The sequence below is a fragment of the Microcebus murinus genome, chromosome 3, assembly GCF_040939455.1.
Source record: "Microcebus murinus isolate Inina chromosome 3, M.murinus_Inina_mat1.0, whole genome shotgun sequence".
NCBI classification, from domain to species: Eukaryota; Metazoa; Chordata; class Mammalia; order Primates; family Cheirogaleidae; genus Microcebus; species Microcebus murinus.
This window is the reverse complement of record NC_134106.1, coordinates 26,102,158-26,126,578: the sequence shown is the minus strand read 5'-3', so window position 1 is coordinate 26,126,578 and position 24,421 is coordinate 26,102,158. Positions and strand designations below refer to the sequence as shown.

The 24,421-nt window shown below is 33.6% G+C and overlaps 1 protein-coding gene across 11 annotated transcripts in view; it reads right to left on the bottom strand.

The window, feature by feature from the left end:
• Window positions 1–24,421, bottom strand: part of BIRC6 (baculoviral IAP repeat containing 6) — a 237,240-nt gene that overhangs the window by 179,123 nt on the left and 33,696 nt on the right. For all 11 annotated transcript variants that reach the window (XR_001160238.3, XM_012788389.3, XM_012788384.3 and 8 more), the window contains exons 4-10: window positions 22,032–22,225; window positions 18,246–18,357; window positions 15,620–15,702; window positions 11,808–12,030; window positions 11,569–11,729; window positions 7,309–7,367; window positions 296–1,690 (exon numbers count right to left, since the gene is read on the bottom strand). Coding sequence is in view for 10 of the 11 variants with exons in the window: in XM_012788389.3 (XP_012643843.1) it covers window positions 296–1,690; window positions 7,309–7,367; window positions 11,569–11,729; window positions 11,808–12,030; window positions 15,620–15,702; window positions 18,246–18,357; window positions 22,032–22,225 (2,227 nt within the window). In the remaining variant the exon portion in view is untranslated. The remainder of the gene's footprint in view (window positions 1–295; window positions 1,691–7,308; window positions 7,368–11,568; window positions 11,730–11,807; window positions 12,031–15,619; window positions 15,703–18,245; window positions 18,358–22,031; window positions 22,226–24,421) is intronic.

Below are 24,421 nucleotides of genomic sequence, written 5' to 3'. Positions count from 1 at the left end.
GGTCACCAATTTGAACAGATGCAAAGTCACAATTCACAGAAATAACAGCAAGCTATTTTCTTGAGTCTAAAGCAAAGAAGATACTTTCTGGATTAACTTATTTACAGTAAGAACCCTTATTCAGGACAGTAGGAAAAAATTTTAAGAACAGTTTAAACAGAAGGCTTTACCACTTCATTATAAAAAAATAAATTCTTCTCCGTCTATATGAATCTAAAATTCATGCTAGGTACACACACAAATGCCATATACATGGATTTTTAAGATTTGCAGAAGAATCAAACAAACAGCTTACCTTTGGTGCATGCACATAGCCTGTCTGTGCCAGAGCAGTAAATGACAGAAACAAATGTGTCCTGTTCCTCAGTGCCCTCCTTTTTGGGAGGCTCCACTTTGGCCAAAATTTCAAAGTTTGAAAGATCTAATATTTTTACAAATCCTCCCTGAGTAGTTATTACCAGGTGTCCAAGAGTAGAAATGTCAGACGTTTTTTCTCTCTCAATGCCATTCTTTGAGGTTAACTGCATTTCCTCAACAGGTTCCTCACAGTCATCCTCCCGATTATCCAATATATCTGGTGGAAGCAAAATGAGTGAGGTAATTGTGTCCTGGGGATCTTTGATATGTTGGATTTTTATTGGCTCCTCTTCTAAAGTCACTATCCGAGTGGCATAATTCATTTTATAAAGAATTAGATATCCACCACTAATACTCCTCTGCTCAGGGTGAATTATCAAAGGAGTCTGTACATCTGCTGGTGATTCATGTTGGATTACACTAATATTTGCACCATTCACTACAGCAAGATTTGATTCTAGTTCACCTTTCCGTCGATTACATAGTGCAGAGTTTAATTTATTTAAATTATTCAAGGCCTCTACTTGATTTATTGCACTCAAGGATTCAACAGGGCATGTCCGCAGTCCTACCAACAAATGAACTCCATCAGCACAAGGAGTTATTGAGTCTATACAAAGATTCTCCTCCTCTGCAAACTTTGGCAGCCTCAAGCACTGAACCAAAGTCCCAGGCTTGGGAAATACAGAGTTCCACTTCTCAGAATCTGGAGAGGTAAGATTGGCTGCTGCATCTGCAAATTGCTGAATGTATGTCACAGGAGGATCCTGCAACAACAACTGCTCCTGACTATCCAGCTCCATTTCAATAATCTGCGGAACGGTAAAACCATCATCATGCAAACTTTTACTCATAATATTGTTCATCTGTGAAAAGATTTTTCCTGCTTTCTCATCAGATTCCTTGATGCTATAAAGAAGTAAAACGGGTAAAGTCCTCCTTACCAGAGGAGAATTTAGTTCTGAATTAGTGCAGGATTCATTGTCAGTTGACCCTTGTTCTGATACACTTTCACCCTGAGTTCTGCTTAAACCATCCAGTGACCTGTGAGAATTACTACTAATGGGTGAGGTAGCAGGAGATTTATATGTTAATAAACCTCCAGCTAATAAACATGGAAAGGGAATGTTGTGTTGTTCCTGGTGCTTTTCCTTTGTCTTTTCACTCTTAGAGTTTGTTAAGCAAGGATTTGCCCCAAGTTCTTCAAGATCTTTAACAGTATCTTCAAGCACATTTGCAACAATCTCCCACTGGAGTTTTTCTGGCTGTTGGAGAATGCTCAGGGCTGTTATGTCAAGGCTTATTTCCATGGCTTCCTTCTGCGATGTTTGCCCTTTGAAAAGGAAGAATATTCATTAGATACGGCCTTTAAATAAAGTTAAAATCTGCAGTTTAACATTTTCATTTTTTTTTTCATACTCATCCAGACAGTGCATTATAATTATATAAGCAAAAGCATTTAAAGTAAAGTCAGCCCTCCATATTCATGGATTCCAAATCCATGGATGTAACCAATCTTGGATTGAAAATATTTGGAAAAAGCTGCGCATGGTGGCTCATGCAGGTAATCCCAGAACTTTTGAGAGTCCAAGGCAGGAGGATTACTTGAGCCCATATTTGAGACCAGCCTGGGCAACAGCAAGACTTCATCTCCACAAAAAAAATTTTTTTTAAATAGCCAGGTATGGTGGTACAAGCCTGTAGTACCAGTTACTCAAGAGACTGAGACAAGAGGATCACCTGAGCCCAGGAGTTGGAGGCTGCAGTGAGCTGTGATCATACCACCGTACTCTAGACTGGGTAACAGAGCAAGATGGCCTGTCTCTTTTTAAAAAAAAATTTTTTTTAATTAATTAAAAACATATTTGGGGGAAAAAATGACTGGCTGTGTCTATACTGCATAGGTACAGACTTTTTTCTTGCCATTATTCCCTAAAATTACAGAATAACAACTATTGAGATAGCATTTACAATGATTAGGTATTATAAGTCATCTAGAGAGATCATATAAAGTATACAAGACAATGTGCATAGGTTATATGCAAATACTATATCATTTTACATAAAGGACTTGAGCATTTTTGGATTTTGATATTCACGGGGGGGGGGGGGGGGGGGGGTCCTAGAACCAATCCCCTATGGACATTAGGTATTTTTAAATAAATTTAATCAAATCTGAGATGAACCTACTCAGAAAAACCAAGGGACTCAAAATTATTTTCAATTCAGAATATATTTGGATAATTTGTGAGTAAATCCCCCTTTTAAAAAAAATTTAGGGGGCTGGGCGCGGTGGCTCACACCTGTAATCCTAGCACTGTGGGAGGCCAAGGCGGGTGGATCGCTCAAGGTCAGGAGTTCGAAACCAGCCTGAGCAAGAGCGAGACCTCCTCTCTACTATCAAAAGAAAGCAATTAATTGGCCAACTAATATATATAGAAAAAAAATCAGCCGATCATGGTGGCGCATGCCTATAGTCCCAGCTACTCGGGAGGCTGAGGCAGGAGGATCGCTTGAGCCCAGGAGTTTGAGGTTGCTATGAGGTAGGCTGATGCAACAAAGCGAGACTGTGTCTCAAAAAAAATAAATAAATAAATTTAGGAGATTAAAAGAGTTAAAGAACAAAGATATTTATTCATCACTTTAAATTAGTATCAAAATAACAGGATTTTGCACTTTAATTCTAAACCAACAAGATACTCAATATTTATACATCTGTCATTTATGCATTTTGTAGAATATCCATCAAAAGTGACTATAATCTCAATTCCCTTTGTCGTTTTGAAGGAATTATAGCATTTCTTCTCTCTCTCCCCAGCCCATGCTGATTTATCAGTGAATTGTCAGAATATGTAATTTAATTCTAACCTCAGCTTAGAAAAAAATAACCAGGAAGAAAATGTTCCCAAAGTTTGTCATTTTAAACTGAAATGTGTCTTCTATAATATTTCCTGCTAATTTATAGTTAATTTAAATCACACATCTACATTATCTCTTATTGTCTATCATGTTCTCTTTAAGGTGTCCCCTTACAAATCGTACAAAAAATCATCTACGGCCATACCACCCTGAACGCGCCCAATCTCGTCTGATCTCGGAAGCTAAGCAGGGTCGGGCCTGGTTAGTACTTGGATGGGAGACAAATCATACAAAAATCATTTCTCTGTCTCAGCCTTTTAAACATATGATCTCCGTTTACACTAAACCTTACAATAGATGTCAGTAAACCCCCAAATCAGGTATAATCTCTTGATACTGAACTGAAAATGTTTCAACCAATCTGGTTTTTTCTCAATAGCACAAACTATCAGGCAGCAACATTATTAGCAACAATAACATAAATATGACTCTAGGCTGATTTCTGGAAATATAAAAAATTAGAATTGCCTTTGCAATTTAGATAGGAAGAACAAAAAAGAGTAAAAGAAATACATGTAAAAGAACTTAAGGTGACTGAATGAAGGCCTGACAGCTGTCCATGTAAAGAAAAAACAACAGAGACTCGTGGACCATCAAACACTTAAGGTATATGGAAAGCTCCTTTTATACCATTTTTGTTAACTATTTCATTCATGATCTCTTCAACATGCTCACTCAAAGCTTTCTCTAAAACGTCCCATAATCTGGGGATGATGTCACTTCACGTGACATCTTAACACTATCTTCTAATACCAAAACCTTTTCTATCTAAACTAGAAGAAAAATTTTAGTTATAAAAAGTGACTGTACTAATGAAACTGTTCATTTATTTAAATACTCATTTGACTATACTCACATGCAACCTTTTTACTGCCATTCAATATTTATGTATATTTTCTCTACTACTTGAGATTGGAAACTGAAGGTCAAAAGTGAGATATTTTTGTAACATTACATAAATCCTGAGGATGCTCAATTGTTTTCTGGACTAAACTGAAAAACTTAATTAAAGGATTTTTTTTTAGTAAGTTATGGTACGAAATTGCCAAGAAAAAAACAATTTTAGTCTGCGTAGGTATTAAGACAAAATAAATAAACCATAAACTACTATATTAAATACATTTAGGACAATATTTGAAATAAATAGCATGTGAGGTAAAACTGCTCATTAAAAACAAAAAATATATAACAAGTGACATTATTACTCTGCTTCTCAAATATTTAATCAATGTCTAGGAAACAGGATAAACTATATATTCTACTTAAGAAAACTAACAAGTACAATGATAACTGAAAGTAAGTAAACCTGTCATCTCCACTTACCTCAAATTCTAAAATCTACTAGGCTACAAAGTAAATTTTTACACAAATACCTACAAACATCCTGCAGTGTGATATTCTTCAGACAGTCACTGGGGAAACCCTACTCTGCTTACACATGTTAGCTGTGTCAAGACTCACAGCTTCTGCAAGAATACTTTCTAAGGTCATCAATTAGGTTTTATCTAGGCCATTTTCTAAAACCATTACATTTCAATTTGAACCTTTCTTTAATCTCTTGCCACACATTTTTCTCACTGTTCACAAGCCATGCATTCTTAATTCTCATATGTGGTCCAAAAACCAAACTTTTCTGTTACCAATCGAATACTTTCAAAAGTTTACTACCTTCAACTGAAAAACTGATGTCCCTTAGTCTGCACTCACATTTTTAAAATTAAGAAATATATTCTACAATTCTTCAGATCATGTCATTTAATTAGATGGGAAACAGAGCTGTAAATGTCGATACTTCCAGAAGAGAACACATCAACCATTAGTATCAAGTATACATATGGCTACTGCATGAGCCTCCATAAAGTCACCAGTAGTCTTTCAATATAACAAAATTAGTTTAGAAATTATAATATTTTATTATGAATGAATGAGCTACTTGTGAATCCTCAAATGAGGCAATTAAAATTTGTAAATGGGAAGGGGTTTCTTTCTTCCTATAGCTACTTTCTAATACTACATAAAGACAACATTACCACCCCTAAGAGAGGTGTCACATGCAGTCAACAAAAATATGTGGCAATTTTCTAGATTACCATGAGAAGCAACGTAAAAAGAATTACAGCATCTAAAGGAAGTGTGAAAAACCAAACAGGCATAGATGAAAAAGATGAAGGTAGAAAAGACCTAAGAAAATAGACCAAATATGAGTATTATAATTACAAAAACACATACTGAGACCTTTAGGCCCAGAGAAAAGAACAAAGACATAACACACAAAGGGGTATAGTTAGAATCAAAAAATTTAAAACAGAAAAAGGAACATGGAAGAACATTTTGTGCAAACACTTTACAAAGGAAAAACTGTAAAAAACCCTTAGAGTTCAAGTGACTTGACAAGACCAAAGAGTTATTTTATGAAAAAGTTCAAGCTCTAACTAGTAACTCTTTTCTGTTTTTACAAAAGGACAACAAAGTAGGAAAAGCATTATCTTTACCAGTTTTTATTTTTTTAATGCACTTAATTCTTTATTCTTTTAAGACTAATTACATATTTGTGCATTATTAAGGGTATAATCCTGCTTTTTTTTTTAAATTGCTAAAACCTGTTTCAGCTGAGGTTAACCCAAAAGCAGTCTAGTGTTCTGTTTGGTAGCTTTCAAAAAGATTTCATAACAAATTAGAATCTGGAGAACATTTACTATACTACACTAACTATAACCTTTGAGAACTGTACTATACAAAACCATGCCTCTTCTAAAAAGATGTATTAAGTTATATACTCCTTACTACACAACATTTGACATTAAAGAATAGCCACAATGTAATAGTGGTCACTGTTTAAAAAATATTGGCTACTTCCCAGGCACCATGTTGGATGCTTTGTATATATTTACTTTATATAATTCCTAAATCTCTGAATAATAGATGTTAATACACTATTTTATATATTAATAAATGTAATCAGACTATAATAATTAGCAGAGTTAGGATTTAAATTCTGACCTAGCAAAAGTATTTTGAGGCCGGGCGCTGTGGCTCACGCCTGTAATCCTAGCTCTTGGGAGGCCGAGGCGGGCGGATTGCTCAAGGTCAGGAGTTCAAAACCAGCCTGAGCAAGAGCGAGACCCCGTCTCTACTATAAATAGAAAGAAATTAATTGGCCAACTGATATATATATAAAAAATTAGCCAGGCATGGTGGCGCATGCCTGTAGTCCCAGCTACCCGGGAGGCTGAGGCAGAAGGATCACTCAAGCCCAGGAGTTTGAGGTTGCTGTGAGCTAGGCTGACGCCACGGCACTCACTCTAGCCTGGCCAACAAAGCGAGACTCTGTCTCAAAAAAAAAAAAAAAAAAAAAAAAGTATTTTGAGAGGTACTATTAGTCTTTTCTATAGATATATTTTAATCTTTATAACATTTAAACATTTATATTTAAATGTTATTTTTTTTAATTTTTTTCTCTCTTCTGCCCTTACCCTTAAATGTTATTTTAGAATAACATTAAAATATAAAGTATATTTTATAAATATACATAATATATTATAATTATATAATAAGTATATATAAATATACTATATATTTTATAATTATAAAATATAAAGTATATTTTTTGCCTTACTATTTCATGAGCTAGTAAGGTAGCATTTATTAGAAGTCATAATGTCTATAATTATATACATTAAAATTTATTCTCTATTCATTTGTTTTCTTATGGGAATAAAGAGCTTTAAACATTACTTTTAGTTAATAGAATATATCATACAAATAAACATGCTGAATTCCCTAATATATGTGACAAAAATTTAATATAATTATCACTTTAATTCCTTTGGCTCAAATAGGTACCATTTAAATTTTAATTATGAGACAGTATATATAATCTCTAATATACAATATTTCTATTTTCTGTGTATATCAGTGAAAATTTAGAGCGTGCATTAACTAAGAAATTTAGAATTAAGTGGTAATTAGCTTTACCAGAAGTGTATAAATGTAAGGATTTATAAAATTTATCACCTAATACTTTTTACATACCTGTCACAGAATCTGATCTGGAATGCTCTTCACTGTCTGAATCCTCCAGTAAATCATCACTTAAATCAAAAGACAAAATAAAAGCAATTTGAATTTCAAAATAAGTACACATCATATGAGAAAGCAAAGAAAAAAATACACTGTTAAACCACTGCTACATCTCTCAAACATAAACATACAAACTATTAAAACTAGCTTAAATGAGATATAAAGAATAGTCTGAGGTAATAACTAATTAACACTGATAATGAGTCATCTTATATTATTAAATAAATATCCACTTGAAATAGACTGTGGAAACCTCTAAGAATCTATGGTAACATTTATGGGGATCTGAAGGCTGTTACATGACTGGGTGGGCAAATAAAAAGACAAAAGACAGCAACAGCTAATAAAATCAAGTACCAGCTTACAGTAGTAAAATTTTAAGAACTATTCTATTACTGAATTTAGTCGAGTTACCCTAAAACAAAACACAGTTTGAAAAGCTGTACAAATACATGTGTGTGTATGTATGTGTAGTCACACACATACACATTTTATTTTTGTTTTGGGGGAGCTGGTAAGAACTCCTTTTACATGTAGGAAAACTATTACAACTCAAAAGATAAGCATCAAGATGAGACAATAGTTCCTCCTTTGCTCTTCACTAAGGTGGCCAAGAAATTGTCAGAATTCCTCTTTGCATCCACTTTTATCCTCCCTCTCTCCACTGTTAGCAGGCCAAAAACAACAAGATATAAGTACAGCGCACAATGACACAGTTATTAGGCTCTGTACTCTAGTAATAAGCATGCCTACAACAATTTCTAAAATTCTCACAACTTCATTACAAAAGCAAAAAGATGTATTTCATAGAAAGAAAAGGCAATTCTGTCTTTTTTAAAACAACATATTGCACTTACATCTCAAATACATGGACATTTACAATGTTATTTATATATTGGTATTTTCCATTAAAAATGCTTAAAGATACCACACTCCAAAGCATTGTTTAAAATTTCTTGGGGGAGGAAACTTAATCACTTAAATATTTTTGACAAAGTTTCTGTGTTTTACTTTTTCTCAAGTAATAATTGTCCACAAATCAAGTTAGTGCTGTAGTTTAAACCACAGAAAGAAGGCAAAAAAGTTTAAGACCAGCTACTAATTAATTAGCTCCAGTATTTGAATGTTAATTGGCTGATTTCAGAAAAATAATAAGATGCCTAAAATTTACCCAAAATAAATCCCAACAAGAAATATTAATGATTAGGAATTCTCCAGAATGAAGAAGTACAAACCAAGAAAACACACTAGGTTCAAGGATAAAAGGGCTATTAAATTAAGAAAAATAGTCAGGTATTACCCAATTGTACTGAAATAAACAGCAAAATAAAGTAGTATATTTTAAAGAAGGAATTGAGGTGTCTCAATATTTTAAAGAAGGTTGCCACATAAAAACCTTAAGAAAGTAAGTTTTATTCTGAAGGTCTTCAAAAATACAATCATCTACATCTGGTTGCTTTGAAAGGAAGGAACAAAATAAAAATAAAGAAAATAATAAAAGTTTTAAAAAATTTAATAAAAGAAAAAAATTAAAATATATATATATATAAAATCATCTATTCCTAAAGTATTTTGTGACAGAAAAAATCTCAAACTGTTACATGATAAAATCATATGGGTAAAATCATTGAATAGTACACTTAAAGAGTGAGTTTTGTGGTATGAAAAGTACACATGAATAAAACCTTTTAAAAATGATTAGTAAATTTTGCTAAATCTCAAAACAAAAAAAAAAAAAAAGGAAAAAAAATGACGATTAAAAATACCTAAAATACACATTAATATAACTTTATAGTGTGATTATGGCTACTCTGTGTTTTCTAATTTTTCCATAATAAGCATGCATTAATTATATAATAGGCACTAAATTTACCAAAGCCTGTTAGATGATACAAAACCCTCTACAAAGTAATAAACATGCAAAATAAGTATTATGGGTAAGTTAAAAATGTTAAGATTATATGTATTTCTGAAAACTAGACATACTAGTATCACAGAGATACCTTGGTTTATACCAATATCATAAACAACTTCAAAGTTAAATCCAGGAAATTTTTATAAATTTCACAAGCTATAACATATAAATGACAAAGGAAACATTCAGACAAAATGTTAATTCATTACAATTCAGTGTGTTCCCAAATCTTCCTTGAATAAATTCAAAACAAAGATGTATGTTGTCTTCTAAGTAAAAATGGTCAAAAACAATTCCTAAGCAAGCTATACTGCTAATTACTTTAAATTTCCTGAATAAGCTTCAATTTCTCCAATTAATGTATTATTCTTCAAGCTAATGAAACCCACAGAGGGTATTTTAAAACCAATTATATTGTATTTTGTGCCACATAAAGTCAGAAGTAGTTTGGCTCACTATATTCATTACCAAGCAAACAGGACTTCTCCTACCTCTAGGGGAAGGGAAGAGCATAGAGGGGGCTTAAAGTTAGGGATGAAGTTTCACATCTTCAGCTTCCTCCTACCATACCAGTTTAGGGTAATCTTGTATGATTCCTTTGACATTTTTTTCAGAGAAAACAGTCTTTCTACCCTACCCTAGACAGATTGTTTCTTAAAAGCAAGCAGAGAGATCTGTATTTCAACTCTATCCCATATAATATTGTGGGGTATTTCCTTTAGAAATACTACATACATGCTTACCTAAAAAGGTACATTTTAACTAGGGGATTGTGGGTATGTGGGGGGGGAGTATAATCCTAGAAATATATTTTGATTCAATTTTTAATCCTCAAATTACAAAATTCCAAGATAAAGTTCTAATTAAAACCGGCATCTAAAGGACATATAAATTTCATTATCTTCTATTAATTTTCCACTAATTGCTAAGATATCACAAATCAAGTATGCTTAGTTTACAGTCTTATTGGCAAATACAGTCAAAAACTCAGCCAACAATGTGCAAGCTGCTTTCCAATAAAGACTTCACAGGGATTTATAAAGACAGAACCACCATGAAGCTCTTTAATTAACATGTTACTGCCAAGTGTAACTAGACAAAGGTAAAATATGTTGTGAATTTTTCATTAATTCTAGTAGTGAAATAATTTCTATTAATAAAATTTCACATTACTTCTTAACAAAAGTACATGCCACCAAAGGTGATGTGAAGTAAAATCACTGACTGTAGTGTAACATCAATCACATATCAGAAACATAAGAAGCCCCTGCAAGTGAAATGGTAGATATTCTCAGTGTATTCAGACATCTGATCAAAGTTAAATAGGCTCCATTTCACATTGCTACCTATTGAATCTTAAAAGTGGTAGTTCCTACTGCTTACCATAAACTGAGTGTTTTACAGAACGTGTCATTCTGCCTACTTGGCAAGACTGCAAATGTTGCTCTGTGATCTTAGGCCAGTTCAGAGTCACGACTGCAGAGCTTCTTAAGAAACAAGTGGTAAAGTAGGATTATACTTTGACCCTCCTGCCCCACATAAACCAGATGCAGCTACAAAAATTAGGAATCTGTCAGAAAAGTTAAGTAGAGAAGAATCCAAAGCAGCAATTTTAGCAAAATGTTTCTACAGCAGTAATTATGGTACCTCAACTCACTCTGATTTCTGGTATACTATTTAAAATGCATAGACCCTCTTGCCTCACTTCAGGTCATTACACTGTTTGTTAGCACTTCTATCATTTGAGGTGCTAATGAAAAAAGAGAAACTAAAAAGTCCTTTGTTAGCCGGGCATGGTGGCGCATGCCTGTAGTCCCAGCTACTTGGGAGGCTGAGGCAGAAGGATCGCTGGAGCCCAGGAGTGTGAGGTTGCTGTGAGCCAGGCTGACGCCACGGCACTCACTCTAGCCTGGACAACAAAGCGAGACTCTGTCTCAAAAAAAAAAAAAAAAAAAAGTCCTTTGGTTCAACTGATCTAGGAAAAGATTTAGCAGGTGAAATTATAAATCTAACTCAAGAATTTCATTTCATTATTTAGACTTTATTTTTCACTGTGGCAATTATTTCCAACTGACCCAGATTAAGATAGAAAATAAAGTATGTTTTATAGACTATGGCATTTCTGAATGAAAATTTTCTTCAAAAATCAGTTTTCAGATTTCAACCAAACATTTATTCCTGATCAGGTCTTAACCTGATAATTGTTTCTTCCTCCTTAATTAGAACTATGAGAATATAAAATTTAGGAAAAGAAAACATATAACATTGATAAATTCTACTACAATAAATTAACATACCTATCTCCTTCCAATTTGGGTATATCTGAGCAACTAGAGGAGTCCTCCAGCCATGCCAAAGTTGGTCTCCTTGAATCAACTCCTGAGCTCGGTTCTCCTGATAGAATAAGCTGTTGCACAATTGCTGGATCATAGGCATTGATTTCAAACTTTAAGTGCACCTAAAGCAATGAAAAACCTAAGTTTACAATTGATTTTTTTTTCAGTGAGTAATCTGTTATCTTAAAATTAAAACATACCTTCATAAGTTTGGAAACATCCCATATGCAGATCTTTCCTCGTTTAGTTGCAGCAGCTAGAAAATGAGGGCAACTCCCCGACCCAAAGCAAGATATTCTGTCCGTTCCATCCGTGCAAGGAAACTGTGCAGGACTTGTTGCTAGAGTGACCGACAATGGCACATTCTGTGTGTGCTCACCTTTCACAAATGGGCAGTTTGGGGAATGTCTCTCGTGTTCAGACCTTTACACAGATTAAGAAAGGAAAAATTTACTAACAACAAAGCAGTTAAACTCACACATTAAAACAGAACTCTAAGATTATCATCATCTTTTTTTAAACAACTGAACTTAAAGTATTATTCATCATTAATAATAGACTTAATCTTACCAAATCATTCAATTTTATCAAGATCACTCTTATGTTCAACCATTCACAATATTCACACATTCAATATTAAATATTCACAAAATTCGACAATAGCAGCCGTTACTTTAATTAATTACAAATAAAGTCAATCTCAGATAAAACAGAGAAATCAATGCTATAGTATAATTAATGCCATGTTACATACTAATAAAATTGTTTAAACTCCTAGCATTTCCTCCTCACACTGGTATCCTACTACTTTGAATGAATAACTACTTCATTTCAGTTTAAAATTTTCTACATCTATCAGTAGGTACAACTATGAATGACAAATAATAGAAACTCAATAAATGCCAAAGGGTTTTCAGTAAAGATCTGAAAGCAGAGATCTCTAGTATCGATAAAATGTCATTTATTAAGAATACAGAAATATCCTTACATATTCATTATGTTATCCAATCAGACAACATTTAAACAGAATTTCTTTTCAAAGAACTTTAGAAAGGTAAAGTTCATAAATTATACACTACTTATTTGAAATCAGTGCTTACTGAGCAAAAAAACATACTAAATTAGTTCACTAAAAAACAAGTTTAAGAAAAATAAAGTACTAGGATCTCAGATCGAGACTGTCATAATGACTTTAAGAATTTTCTCAAATTAAAAACGGAATTAATTTTAACACTTAAAAATTATTTGCCCAACTTGTGACTTCTTTGTATGGCTTTCTGGCTTTTTTTTTTTTTTTTTAACTTTCACTGGCTGTAACTACAAGGCATTAGAAATGTCAGGATCCTGCTACCAAAAAAAGAACCCTTGAGCTTGGGATCATTTGTGCCCAGGAGTTCAAGGCTGCAGTGCACAATGCATGTGCCTGTGAATAGCCACTGCACTCCACAGCCTGGGCAACATGGCGAGACCTCCATCTCAAAATAATAAAATAAATTTTAAAAGTTTTGAAAAGAACCCTCTTTTTAACTCATTGTTATATTTCCATGGCAAAGAAAAGAAAATTTTACTCGTGAGACATGCTACTCCTTAGAATATACGTATTTCTTTTTACAATGTACCTACAACTTACCTAAATCTACATGTAAATCTTGGGCTATCTGTAATACCCAGATGTCTTCCATAAATCCTTTTACATTACACTCCCAAGCACAAGATATCTGAATGGAATTCCTTCCCAGCTAAATTCTAGCATATTTTATCCTTTTCCATCTATCTTTCTTACCAGGTTTTTAGCTTTTTAACTAAAATTTTATTTACACAAGTTACACATGACTACATAAAATAAAGCTAAAGACCCACTTAATTTATAATATTCAATCCTAGATGACCATTGTTATGAATTTAGTGGTAAATTTTTAAAATATTTTATAAGTTTATATAATAAATACATATAGAAAAAATAGGGGTTTATTTTAAACAACCAGTATCACTGTATGAATCGTTCTATAAAAGCCTTCTTGATACAATTACATATCTGAAAGTTACTGATTATGATTAATAAAGATCTAACTGCTCATTCCTTTTAACTGTTGGATCATAGTCTATTACACAATATACCATATTTTATTTAGCTATTTCCCTTCTGATGCACATTTAAAATATTTCCAGTTTTTCACTTCAGTAACCATCCATTATATGCCTCCATACAAACAAAGCAGTTAACTCCATAGGGTAGATAAGTACAAGCAGAATTGCTAGTAACAGGATGTACCCATTTTTATTTTCTTTTAAATATTCAATCTCCCTCCAAAGTAACATTATCAACTTCCCCCATCAAAATATGAGAATCCCATTTCCTTCCTTTTCTCCCTTACAACTGAGAAGGTACCTAGGCTCCCCAACCTCCATCAATCCCCTTCCCTTCTATTCATTTGGAGCACTGGTCCCAGTGCTTCGGTGGTCCCACTAACTCGAGAGTTTGAAGAATCCCAAATCCTGGAGCAAGGAGGTAGAACCCCTAAATAGTTGACTGTATCAAGAAAAGATGGGTTTTGAGCAGCCCAAGTTAAAAATTTGAACCAAATTTCCAAAGAAACTGTTTATATACAAGATTATGCTCTATTATATCATGGTTCAATTTTTCAGGTATGTGTCAAATAACTGTATGAGGATTGGCCTAGGAAACTAAAAATTATATATTAAAATGATTTCTGTATATAAAAAGATGGCTTCTATATGGAAAGACTGCGTTGTGAATAGAAATTTAAATTAAATTGGAAATTGCTCATACAGTAGTCCCCCCTTTCCCCGAAAATCTAGTTTCACTGTTCATGATTTCAATTTACCAGTGGCCAACCATGATCCAAAAATAGGTGACTACAGTACAAGGTATTGAGAGAGAAAAAGAAAAAGAGAGGGAGAGGCATGTGCCACATTCACATAACTTTTATTATAGTATATTGTTATAACTGTCCTATTTTACCATTAGTTATTGCTTTTAATCTCTTATTATGCCTGATTTATAAATTCAACTTTATTATAGGTATGGGTAAATAGGAAAAAACATAGTATATATGTTTTTAGTTTAGTACTATGCATGGTTTGAGGCATCCACTGTGGGTCTTGGAACATATCCCTCTCAGACAAGGGGGTACACTACTATATTCAACTCCCAGTTTGCAGTTTGAATTTTTCATACAGTATTTACCAATGCAACCTGGAATCCATATGTACACTACAATAAGCTTTTTAGCAAGTTTATCCCATTCATATTCACTGATGAATATTCACAAACTTCAAACTAATTTTAATACAAAATAAGTGACATTACTTAAAACCAAAACCTGGTTCTATCAGTTACTAGCCATATGCCCTTTGGTATATTTTATTTTCTTCATTTTAAAATGAGACAATAATTCCCAGTTCATAGAGTGACTGTAAAGATTAAACTGGAGCATATTCTTAGTTTCCTTCTATAGAATGAATATGATAATAGTACCTACTTCACAGGGTTAATGAGCGAATTAAATGAGTTAAAATTATATAAAGTGCTTAGAATGGTACCTGGTATTATATAAGTATTTGTTGTTATTACTACTATTTCTCTTAATAAGGGTTCAGAGTCGTTATATGTAAAAATGAAGTTTCAAGACATGATCTTCTACACTTTAACCAGGTTCTAAAATTTCATGCACTAGAACTTAAAGACACCCTCAACAGACCAAGATTACACTGCTGAAGCTCATGCTAGAGTTCATTTTATCACAGCCTCCGGGTTTTGGTCAGAGCCTGGGTGTATTCTTTCTCCTATGTACAAATTTTAGAAAGTCATTACCTTAGAGACACTGGATGCCACGTGGTGTAACGGACACAGGGCTACCTCGTTCTCTTAGGACAACAGCAAAAATATAGACGGCAAAAAGGCAAGCAATTACATCAAGATCAGAAAAGCAAAATTTGCAAACACGTTTATAGAACTTAGCCTATTATGCCCAAAATTATCAAGACTCACCAAGGTTCATCAGTAGGTTCCCAACATACGAGACATACACTACAAGTAAAACACATGGCTCTATCATCTCCAGATGAGGCAGGCTGCAAAATTATTTTAAAAAAAAAATGGCAAATCATTATGAAAATAGCTTTATAAAAAACTCTTTTAAAAAGTTCATAATTTTAAGTAAAATCATATACTGAAGAAAATTAGCCTTGGGATCTGTTGTTGTTAGGTCCCAACAATACAAGGAAACTTTCAAATGTTTACGAATTAGCTATGTTACTTTAAAAATAGTGTTTCATCAGAAAACCACTACTAAATCAAACACATAGGCACACATATACTCAAACCGAAAGACTCATAACAGGTTTATTATTAAATATTGAATCCCATACAACCATACAAGGCAAGTAACAAAGAAAAGTAAACTCGTCAATCTAATTCATGTAATTTTTTTTTTTTTTTTTTTTAAGAGACAGGGTGATCCTGTCACCCAGGCTGGCATGCAGTAGCCCAATCTAGCTCCCTACAACTTCAAACTCCTGCACTCAAGTGATCCTCTCACATAGCTAGGACTACCACCAACACTAGCCACACCACCACATCCTAGCTCATTTTTTAATTGTTTGTAGAAATAAAAAACTGGTCTCACTATGTTACCCAAGGTAGTCTCAACTCCTGGGCTCAAGCAATCCTCCTGCTTCAGCCTTCCAAAGTGCTGGAATTACAGGTATGAACCACCACATCCACTCAAACTTCTGTAATATTCTTCAACTAAATGGTATATATATTTCAGTTCAAGTTTCAATACACAAATTACTCATACATACCAATATTACATATTTTATAATATTTATCATTTTAAATATTTTATACAATTATAAAAAATAAATCAATGTTATAATTTATATATTTTAATATAGTTTTTAAAGTATTATATATAAAACATATATTTCAGTTCAGGTTTTGAATATATGTATCAAAGTCTAAACTGATACATACCTGAAAATGAATATTAATATTTATAAATACATCTATTCTATAGATGCAAATTTATTAGACATTTTAGAAGATTAAAAATAATCAGCCCCTAACATAGGCAGGAAATCCATGATTTAATCTCTTACAAAGACAGAATATAATGAATAATAACTAAACAGAAAAAAATGTCAAGGCATCACTTAACAGACTCTTCTAGAAAATGACACCAAATTAAAAGGAAAAAGATAAATTGCTAGGAAGAACAGTCCACATTCAATTCTAAATCTAGGGAAATAATTTCTATGATTCTAACAGTAGCCACTCTGCAAATTTATCTATCTTTAACTGAAAATTTGACAAACTTTTAATAAAATCTTCAAATATCCATGGTTTTCTGGTTTGACTTTAGTTAAGATATTCAGAATACTTCAAGATAACTAAAGAATAATCATTCTTCAGATTCTTAATGACAGTAACTGTAATGTACTTCAAAGTTCACTTGAATTCTAAAGTTAATCATGCTTTACGTAAACTGACAGGTAAGTATTCAATTTCTTAGATTATTTAGTAGTGGTAAAACAGTGGTAAGCTAGTCTATACTACTCAGTTAAAGTTTACTATTAAATAATATATTACACCTATCTCAAATCATTTTTCTTAACTTCCTTATACTTTACTTCAGTAAAGCTTTCTATAATGCCCCATAGATGCCTTTTTATCATGCGAATCCTCACACTGTATGCCCTCTTCTTTTCCTACATATAACTATGACTATTTTTGTTAACTAATTCTTTCTCTCAATACAGAACTTCTTTTTTATAATTTTTAATTATGGGTACATAATAGTTGTATATATTGACAGAGTGTATGTGATATTTTGATACAGGGATATAATGTAAATTAATCACATCAGGATAAGTGGCCTATCCATCACCTCAGGCATTTATCATTTCTTTGTGTAACACATCTTCTTAATCAGTTCTTCAGTACATATGTATTAGGGTTGCACTGCACTTCCTGTAATGCTGCTTCTATAGTTATCTACTTTAAGGACAATTTGTCTCCCAACTAAAATTAGAATCTCAGGAACAACTATAAACTGCTTTTATTGCATTACCCTAAGCATCTACTACTGTGTTACAAATGCAGATGCTAAAAACAAAACAAACACACACTCAAAGAGAACACTTTTCAAAAACCAAATCTGGATAACACTGCCTATTTGCGGATTTAAAAAAAAACAACCGTATCTAATCATCTGAAAGAAAATACTTTGTTATTAAGTATTAGGTAACTCAGTTATTATTATAGTTGCTTTTAACAATTTTTTCTTTTTCTTATACACTACACAACACAGGAAATAGCCACTCAGTATCATAATCAAAGGTATAGTGGCATGAACTTATACACCTATACTCCCAGCTATTTGGAAGGCTGAGGATTGCTTGAGGACAGGAGTTCGAGTCCAGCCTGGGCAACATAACAAGATCCCGTATCTTTAAAAAAAACAATAACAAAACTCACATGAATGCACACACACAAGCACACAAACAAGTTGCATAAAGTAAGTTTTAGAAAAAGTACTAAAATGCTGATGATTTTACTGATGATTTCATGAAAGCATACTAAAAATGTATATATTTTTGATAGCCAATTTTACCTGATGATAAAATCCAGCTTGAGCCATGGGATCTGGTTGTGCCCACCGATAGCCTACATGAGGCCATGAGGTAAATGTCTCCCGTCTGTTAGCTTCACTATACATCAATGATCTAAAAGTAAACATCAAATTGAAGTTAGGCATCAAATTACAGTTGAAACTCCTACTTAACACTGCAAAAAACAATTTTACAGGGTTATCAACAAAAACTGGGAATGGTCTCATGGTCAGTTTTCAATTTTTATTTTAAACTAAAATAAAATCTAAAAATGATAATTTTTAGAAATTTCCCTTAAACAGAGTAAGGAAAAAGAAAACCTGATTGGTGGCTACAGCTGATAAACAAATCCAGGGGTTGATTAAATTAACCAATATTATATAGTTATGCCAAGCATAAAACAGAAAATCTGGAAATGCAGAGACTAAGAGTTCTATGCTTTCATCACATGCCAAGTTTTGCATAATTAGATAAAACTACAACCAAAGTAACAGTGGTTTTATCTGTTAAGAAAGTATTTTCAAGTTTCACTTTTTTTTTATTAAATAGAAAGTAGTTTTCTGTTCTTCCTCCAGAGAAATCCTTTTCCAAGAAAGCTATACTCTCCAGGGATTTATCAAAAATTGAAATCTTCACATACATTTTCATATTAAAATATATCAGCTCACTGAAAATCAAACCATAACAGAAAATACAAAAGGAATTTTTTAAAGGACCATAGCAAACTTAGGAAAAGTCCCAAAGATTCCAAGTAAGAAAGGACTGATAAGCACACCTTACTTTTCCTAACACAAAACTGCAACTGATAATAGGAAGGGGGAAAAAAAGAGAAAGCAGTAAGGGTCATCACAAACAAAAAAATGTTTTTCTTAAATTAGTACATGATTCCTATAACACTGCTAGTAAGCTTAAGTTTACTCATAGTTGTATTCCAGTTTTTAAAAAAACAAAGCTGTTGAGTTAGGAAAGCATTCTCGTTTATAAGTTAGGTATGTATTTAGAGTAAGAAATCTATCCCATTTAGTTATATTATCCATACAAATAGCAGTAGGATACAAAAGACCCTAACTCAAACCTTCAACAGACCTAAGTTCATCAAAGACCTCATAAGACCTCTAGATTCATTTTTAATAAAACAAACACCACAAACTACATCAAAATTAATATTTGGAGACATTTGAACACTTCCAGAAATATTAAATATCCTAGATGAATGCATTTTCTAAAATATAAGATTTATCACAGCTATACTGATTTCCTTAGAAAACACTCAAATGTTTGCAAAGAAAATAGCTCTGCATGGCTATTTTATAATCTCAAGATAGGCATAGCTCTCACACAAGAAGCATTTGTTGGCCGGGCGCGGTGGCTCACGCCTGTAATCCTAGCTCTTGGGAGGCCGAGGCGGGCGGATTGCTCAAGGTCAGGAGTTCAAAACCAGCCTGAGCAAGAGCGAGACCCCGTCTCTACTATAAATAGAAAGAAATTAATTGGCCAACTGATATATATATATATACAAAAATTAGCCGGGCATGGTGGCGCATGCCTGTAGTCCCAGCTACTCGGGAGGCTGAGACAGAAGGATCGCTCGAGCCCAGGAGTTTGAGGTTGCTGTGAGCTAGGCTGACGCCACGGCACTCACTCTAGCCTGGACAACAAAGCGAGACTCTGTCTCAAAAAAAAAAACAAAAAAAAAAAAACAAGAAGCATTTGTTTTTATTACATATTTTTTATTTCCCCTCATTAGACATATTATATTCCAAAGAATATTTTAATGATAGCCATAGCACAATCACCTGATAGTGATTAAAAATGACAGTCTCTGCATTTTCCAAATGAGATAGCAATATTACTACAGAAAATAAAAATCTTACAATTGTTAAAACAACTAGTAAGTTACTGGTATTATAAGAAAATCACTTAACTTAGAAAAATAGGGTAACTGATTAAGCAAAGTCACAGTTTACAAAAAGATAAATTAATAAATATTGCAACTGAATAAAACAACCATGCTTAAAATAACAGATTTAGAAACTGAATTCATTTAGTAGTGCTTTGGCTAACATCGGCATATACTATTTATAAATGCATTTCAGAAAGATACTTAGGAAGTTACAATTCACATCCAATGAAAATATGAAAATATAAAATATTACATGAGAAGGCAAATGTAAATATCTAATCAAAACTGCTAGGTTTTGTATTTCAATATACAATTTCTAAACTTTAGTACTTTTAATAAGAATCTGATTAACCTCATTTCAAACAGCAACCATTTACATTTTTAAATGAATGCATTAACTGGCTTTTTAACTAGTTTTACACAAAACAGGCAGTCGAATTGCTCAAGGTCAGGAGTTCGAAACCAGCCTGAGCAAGAGTGAGACCCCGTCTCTACTATAAATAGAAAGAAATTAATTGGCCAACTAATATATATACAAAAAATTAGCCGGGCATGGTGGCGAATGCCTGTAGTCCCAGCTACTTGGGAGGCTGAGGCAGCAGGATTGCTTGAGCCAGGAGTTTGAGGTTGCTGTGAGCTAGGCTGACGCCACGGCACTCACTCTAGCCTGGGCAACAAAGCGAGACTCTGTCTCAAAAAAAAAAAAAAAAAAAAAACAGGCAGTCGAAAAATCTCTACTGAAGAAAATGATGGTTGTATGATTTTTGTAACACTGTTTAAATCCGGGGCACGCAGCATAAAAATCGTAATCCAAAACTGTCCAATTAATTTTTAACTTTTCGTTTTTTTATTATAAAACAATAGATGGCTCTTTCCTTACACTCACATTTAGGCAAGGTTTTTTTTGTTTGTTTTCCTTTTTTTGAGAAAGGGTCTCATTCTGTCACCCAGGCTAGAGTACAGTGGCGTCATCATAGGTCACTGTAAAATCAAACTCTTAGGCTCAAGCAATCCTCCTGCCTCAGCCTCCCGAGTAGCTGGGACTACTTTCTATTTTTTTGTAAAGATGGGTCCCACTCTTGCTCAGGCTGGTCTTGAACTCCTGGAACTCAAGTGATCTTCCTGCCTTGGCCTCCCAGAGTGCTAGGATTACCGGCATGAGCCCCTGCACCCAGCCAAGCATGGTTTTTAAGTTTGTCAAAATTTATATCAAAGGTCACAAAATAATTCTTTTATATTGATTAATTCTAATAATTTCAGTTGGCTCAAATATTTACTAGGCAAATACTAAACTGAAATTTTTTAAATATGGTTTTATAATCACTTCAAATATCCATCGAGTACTAAAAGATATTGTTTAATAATAGCAATTCAAGTAGTAGTTTACTTCAATTCAGTATTTTTTTTTTTTTTTTTTGAGACAGAGTCTCACTTTTGTTGCCCTGGCTAGAGTGAGTGCCGTGGCATCAGCCTAGCTCACAGCAACCTCAAACTCCTGGGCTCAAGCGATCCTCCTGCCTCAGCCTCCCAAGTAGCTGGGACTACAGGCATGCACCACCATGTCCAGCTAATTTTTTTTGTATATATATTTTTAGTTGGTCAATTAATTTCTTTCTATTTTTAGTAGAGACGGGGTCTTGCTCAGGATGGTTTCGAACTCCCAACCTCGAGCAATCTGCCCGCCTCAGCCTCCCAGAGTGCTAGGATTACAGGCGTGAGCCACCGCGCCCGGCCCAATTCAGTATTTTGATAGAAATTGGAATTTGGTCTTCAAAATATTTTGAAATTTTTTAATCATAATCAGATTTTATAGTTATTCTTGGTTAATCCAAAAACTAATCAGTTCAATCTCACTGCCACCTCTCTTTATAAGCAAGGTTCATACCTGTCTACAGACCGGCCTGGCCCCACTCCAAGTTCTGGACGTGCACTAGGTAAGAGGTAAGACAATCTGTCCATCACTGAGGACGCCACAGGTAAGGCAGCAACATTTTGATTTATTTTCTTGAGTTCATTTACAATGGCACTGGCAATGGACTTCAACACATGATGAGGAAGATGAAATGTAACTGTGGCCCACTGAAAGAAAATAGAAGTATAAACAAAGGAAAACATACTCCAAGACTTAACCAAAAATCACAACTTAACCATTATCAAATGAAGAACAATTTATCAGTCTCAGTCGGTTTATTCCATTGAATTATCATTTAAAGCAGGAAGTTGCTGCCTGTGGACTCTAAGACAAGGGAAAAAAAAATAAAGCAGGAACTTACAGTTATATAAAAAATGAAACCTCTTATTTCACAGAAGCCCAGATACAGAAACAACCTAAGTATCCATCAATGGATGAATGGATAAAGAAAATGTGGCATATATACACAATGGAATACTATACAGCCTTAAAAAGGGAAATTCTGTCATTTGCAAAGTGAGACGAGAGAAACAGGTGTATTTATCTATTTTAGTTTCAGTGATCTATTGCACAGCACTCTGACCACTGTAATATATATTTCAAAACTGCTACAAAAGTAGATTGTAAACATTCTCACCACGAAGAAATGATAAGGTGATGTGACAGGTATGTTAATTAGCTTGATTTAACCTTGCCACAATGTATATACAAATCTCACAACACCACACCGTACCCCATAAATATATAATCGTCAATTTAAATTTTTTAATTTTTTAAAATGAAACCTCAACTACCCTGAAAAAGACAGTTTAGAACCAGATGGTAACACATCTTCTTACATAGCTAACCACAAATTAAGTACAAATCATGTCATTGTTCATAATCACCCAGCATACACAATGTTAAGCACAAAGTAAGGCTCAAATATCTCCATCAGTAAGAACATATTTGGACAATTATCATTACTGGGTATATGAGGATTTACTTAAGTTTAGCAAATGTATATATTTTTATTGCTGTTGTCACCATAATCCAACAATGGTAACTAAAAACACAGGCCTGCCTTGTAGTCACACAGACCCGGATTCTGAAACCAGTTTCAGGATCAACAGTATTCAATAAATGTTAATCACACTTATTTAAAATTAAGAAGTTATACTGTAAAAATGCTAAGAATTATTCTCCCACAGAAATAAGTCTATAGAATAATTTCATCTTTATATCCTGTCCCCAGTTTCACCTATGAATGGCTTCCAGTCTGTCTAGTACATTCTAGGCAGCCTCGTAAATTATTATATATCTATATAACCTGAAAAACTCATGGCCAAAAACAGAAATTAAATTGCTAAAAAAAAAAGAGAGAAAGAAAACTTCTCACCTAATCTGTTCATGGATGCAGAACGTTTTCACTGAAAGGGATGCTGACTTCCCTTGAGAAGTGATCCACAATAATACACTGATTATGTACAGTACTATACACCATGCTAAAAACGTTTTCCCAAAGAGACCTGTGAGCATTCATTATAGTGACTGTGCACAGAAGAAAATCCTTCAGACATTTCCAAAAGTGGCATCGAACTGACTTAAAATACCACTGTGGTCCACCAAAGTGGGGCCTTAGGTGGTCAAGTAATCAATGGAGTTTGGGCACAAAAGTTGTCTCAGCGAGCTGTGTGTGTCCACAAACCCAAAATGTAGTTATTTCCCTAGTTCCTAAATGCATAATTGAAAGAGATCTAAAATAGGCAACTGGAAAAATCCCCATGTTATCTCTCTTCCTCTCTAAGGACCACTAAGGTAGGAAAGACCAAATAGAAGCCCCGCCCCCGAACTTTCCTTCTCTACAAAGATATTAAACTAAAGCAATACCACATTCCTGAGCAAATTTCTAAAATTAATGCCACTATAAGAAAAATGAAAGAATACAGAAGTAAACAAATGGTCTCATCCCCATTTAACTGGCCTGTATCATCTACACAGAATGTAAAGAGACCTTGACGAATGACTGTGGATAGTAAACTATCAGGTGGTGACTTCAATTGCTGTTCCAGATAAAATATGTTTATTAAAGCAAATCAACAAAGCCCCTGTTATATGGTAGACAGTTATAGTTCTGTCAAGTCTTTTTCTATACTAATTCTTAAGGACTATCCAAAAAGTCCACTTTCACCTGGCAGGAACAATAAATCGTAACAATCTTATCCTAGAACTGTATCTCACATTCTTTACCATAACCTAGTATGCAGAAATCCTGATCATCCTAACACTGTACATTTCACCACATTGGTCCACTACATCAATAATATTATGCTGATTAGTCCACATGAGGAGGAAGTAGCAAGGAACTTAAATGCCTTAATAAG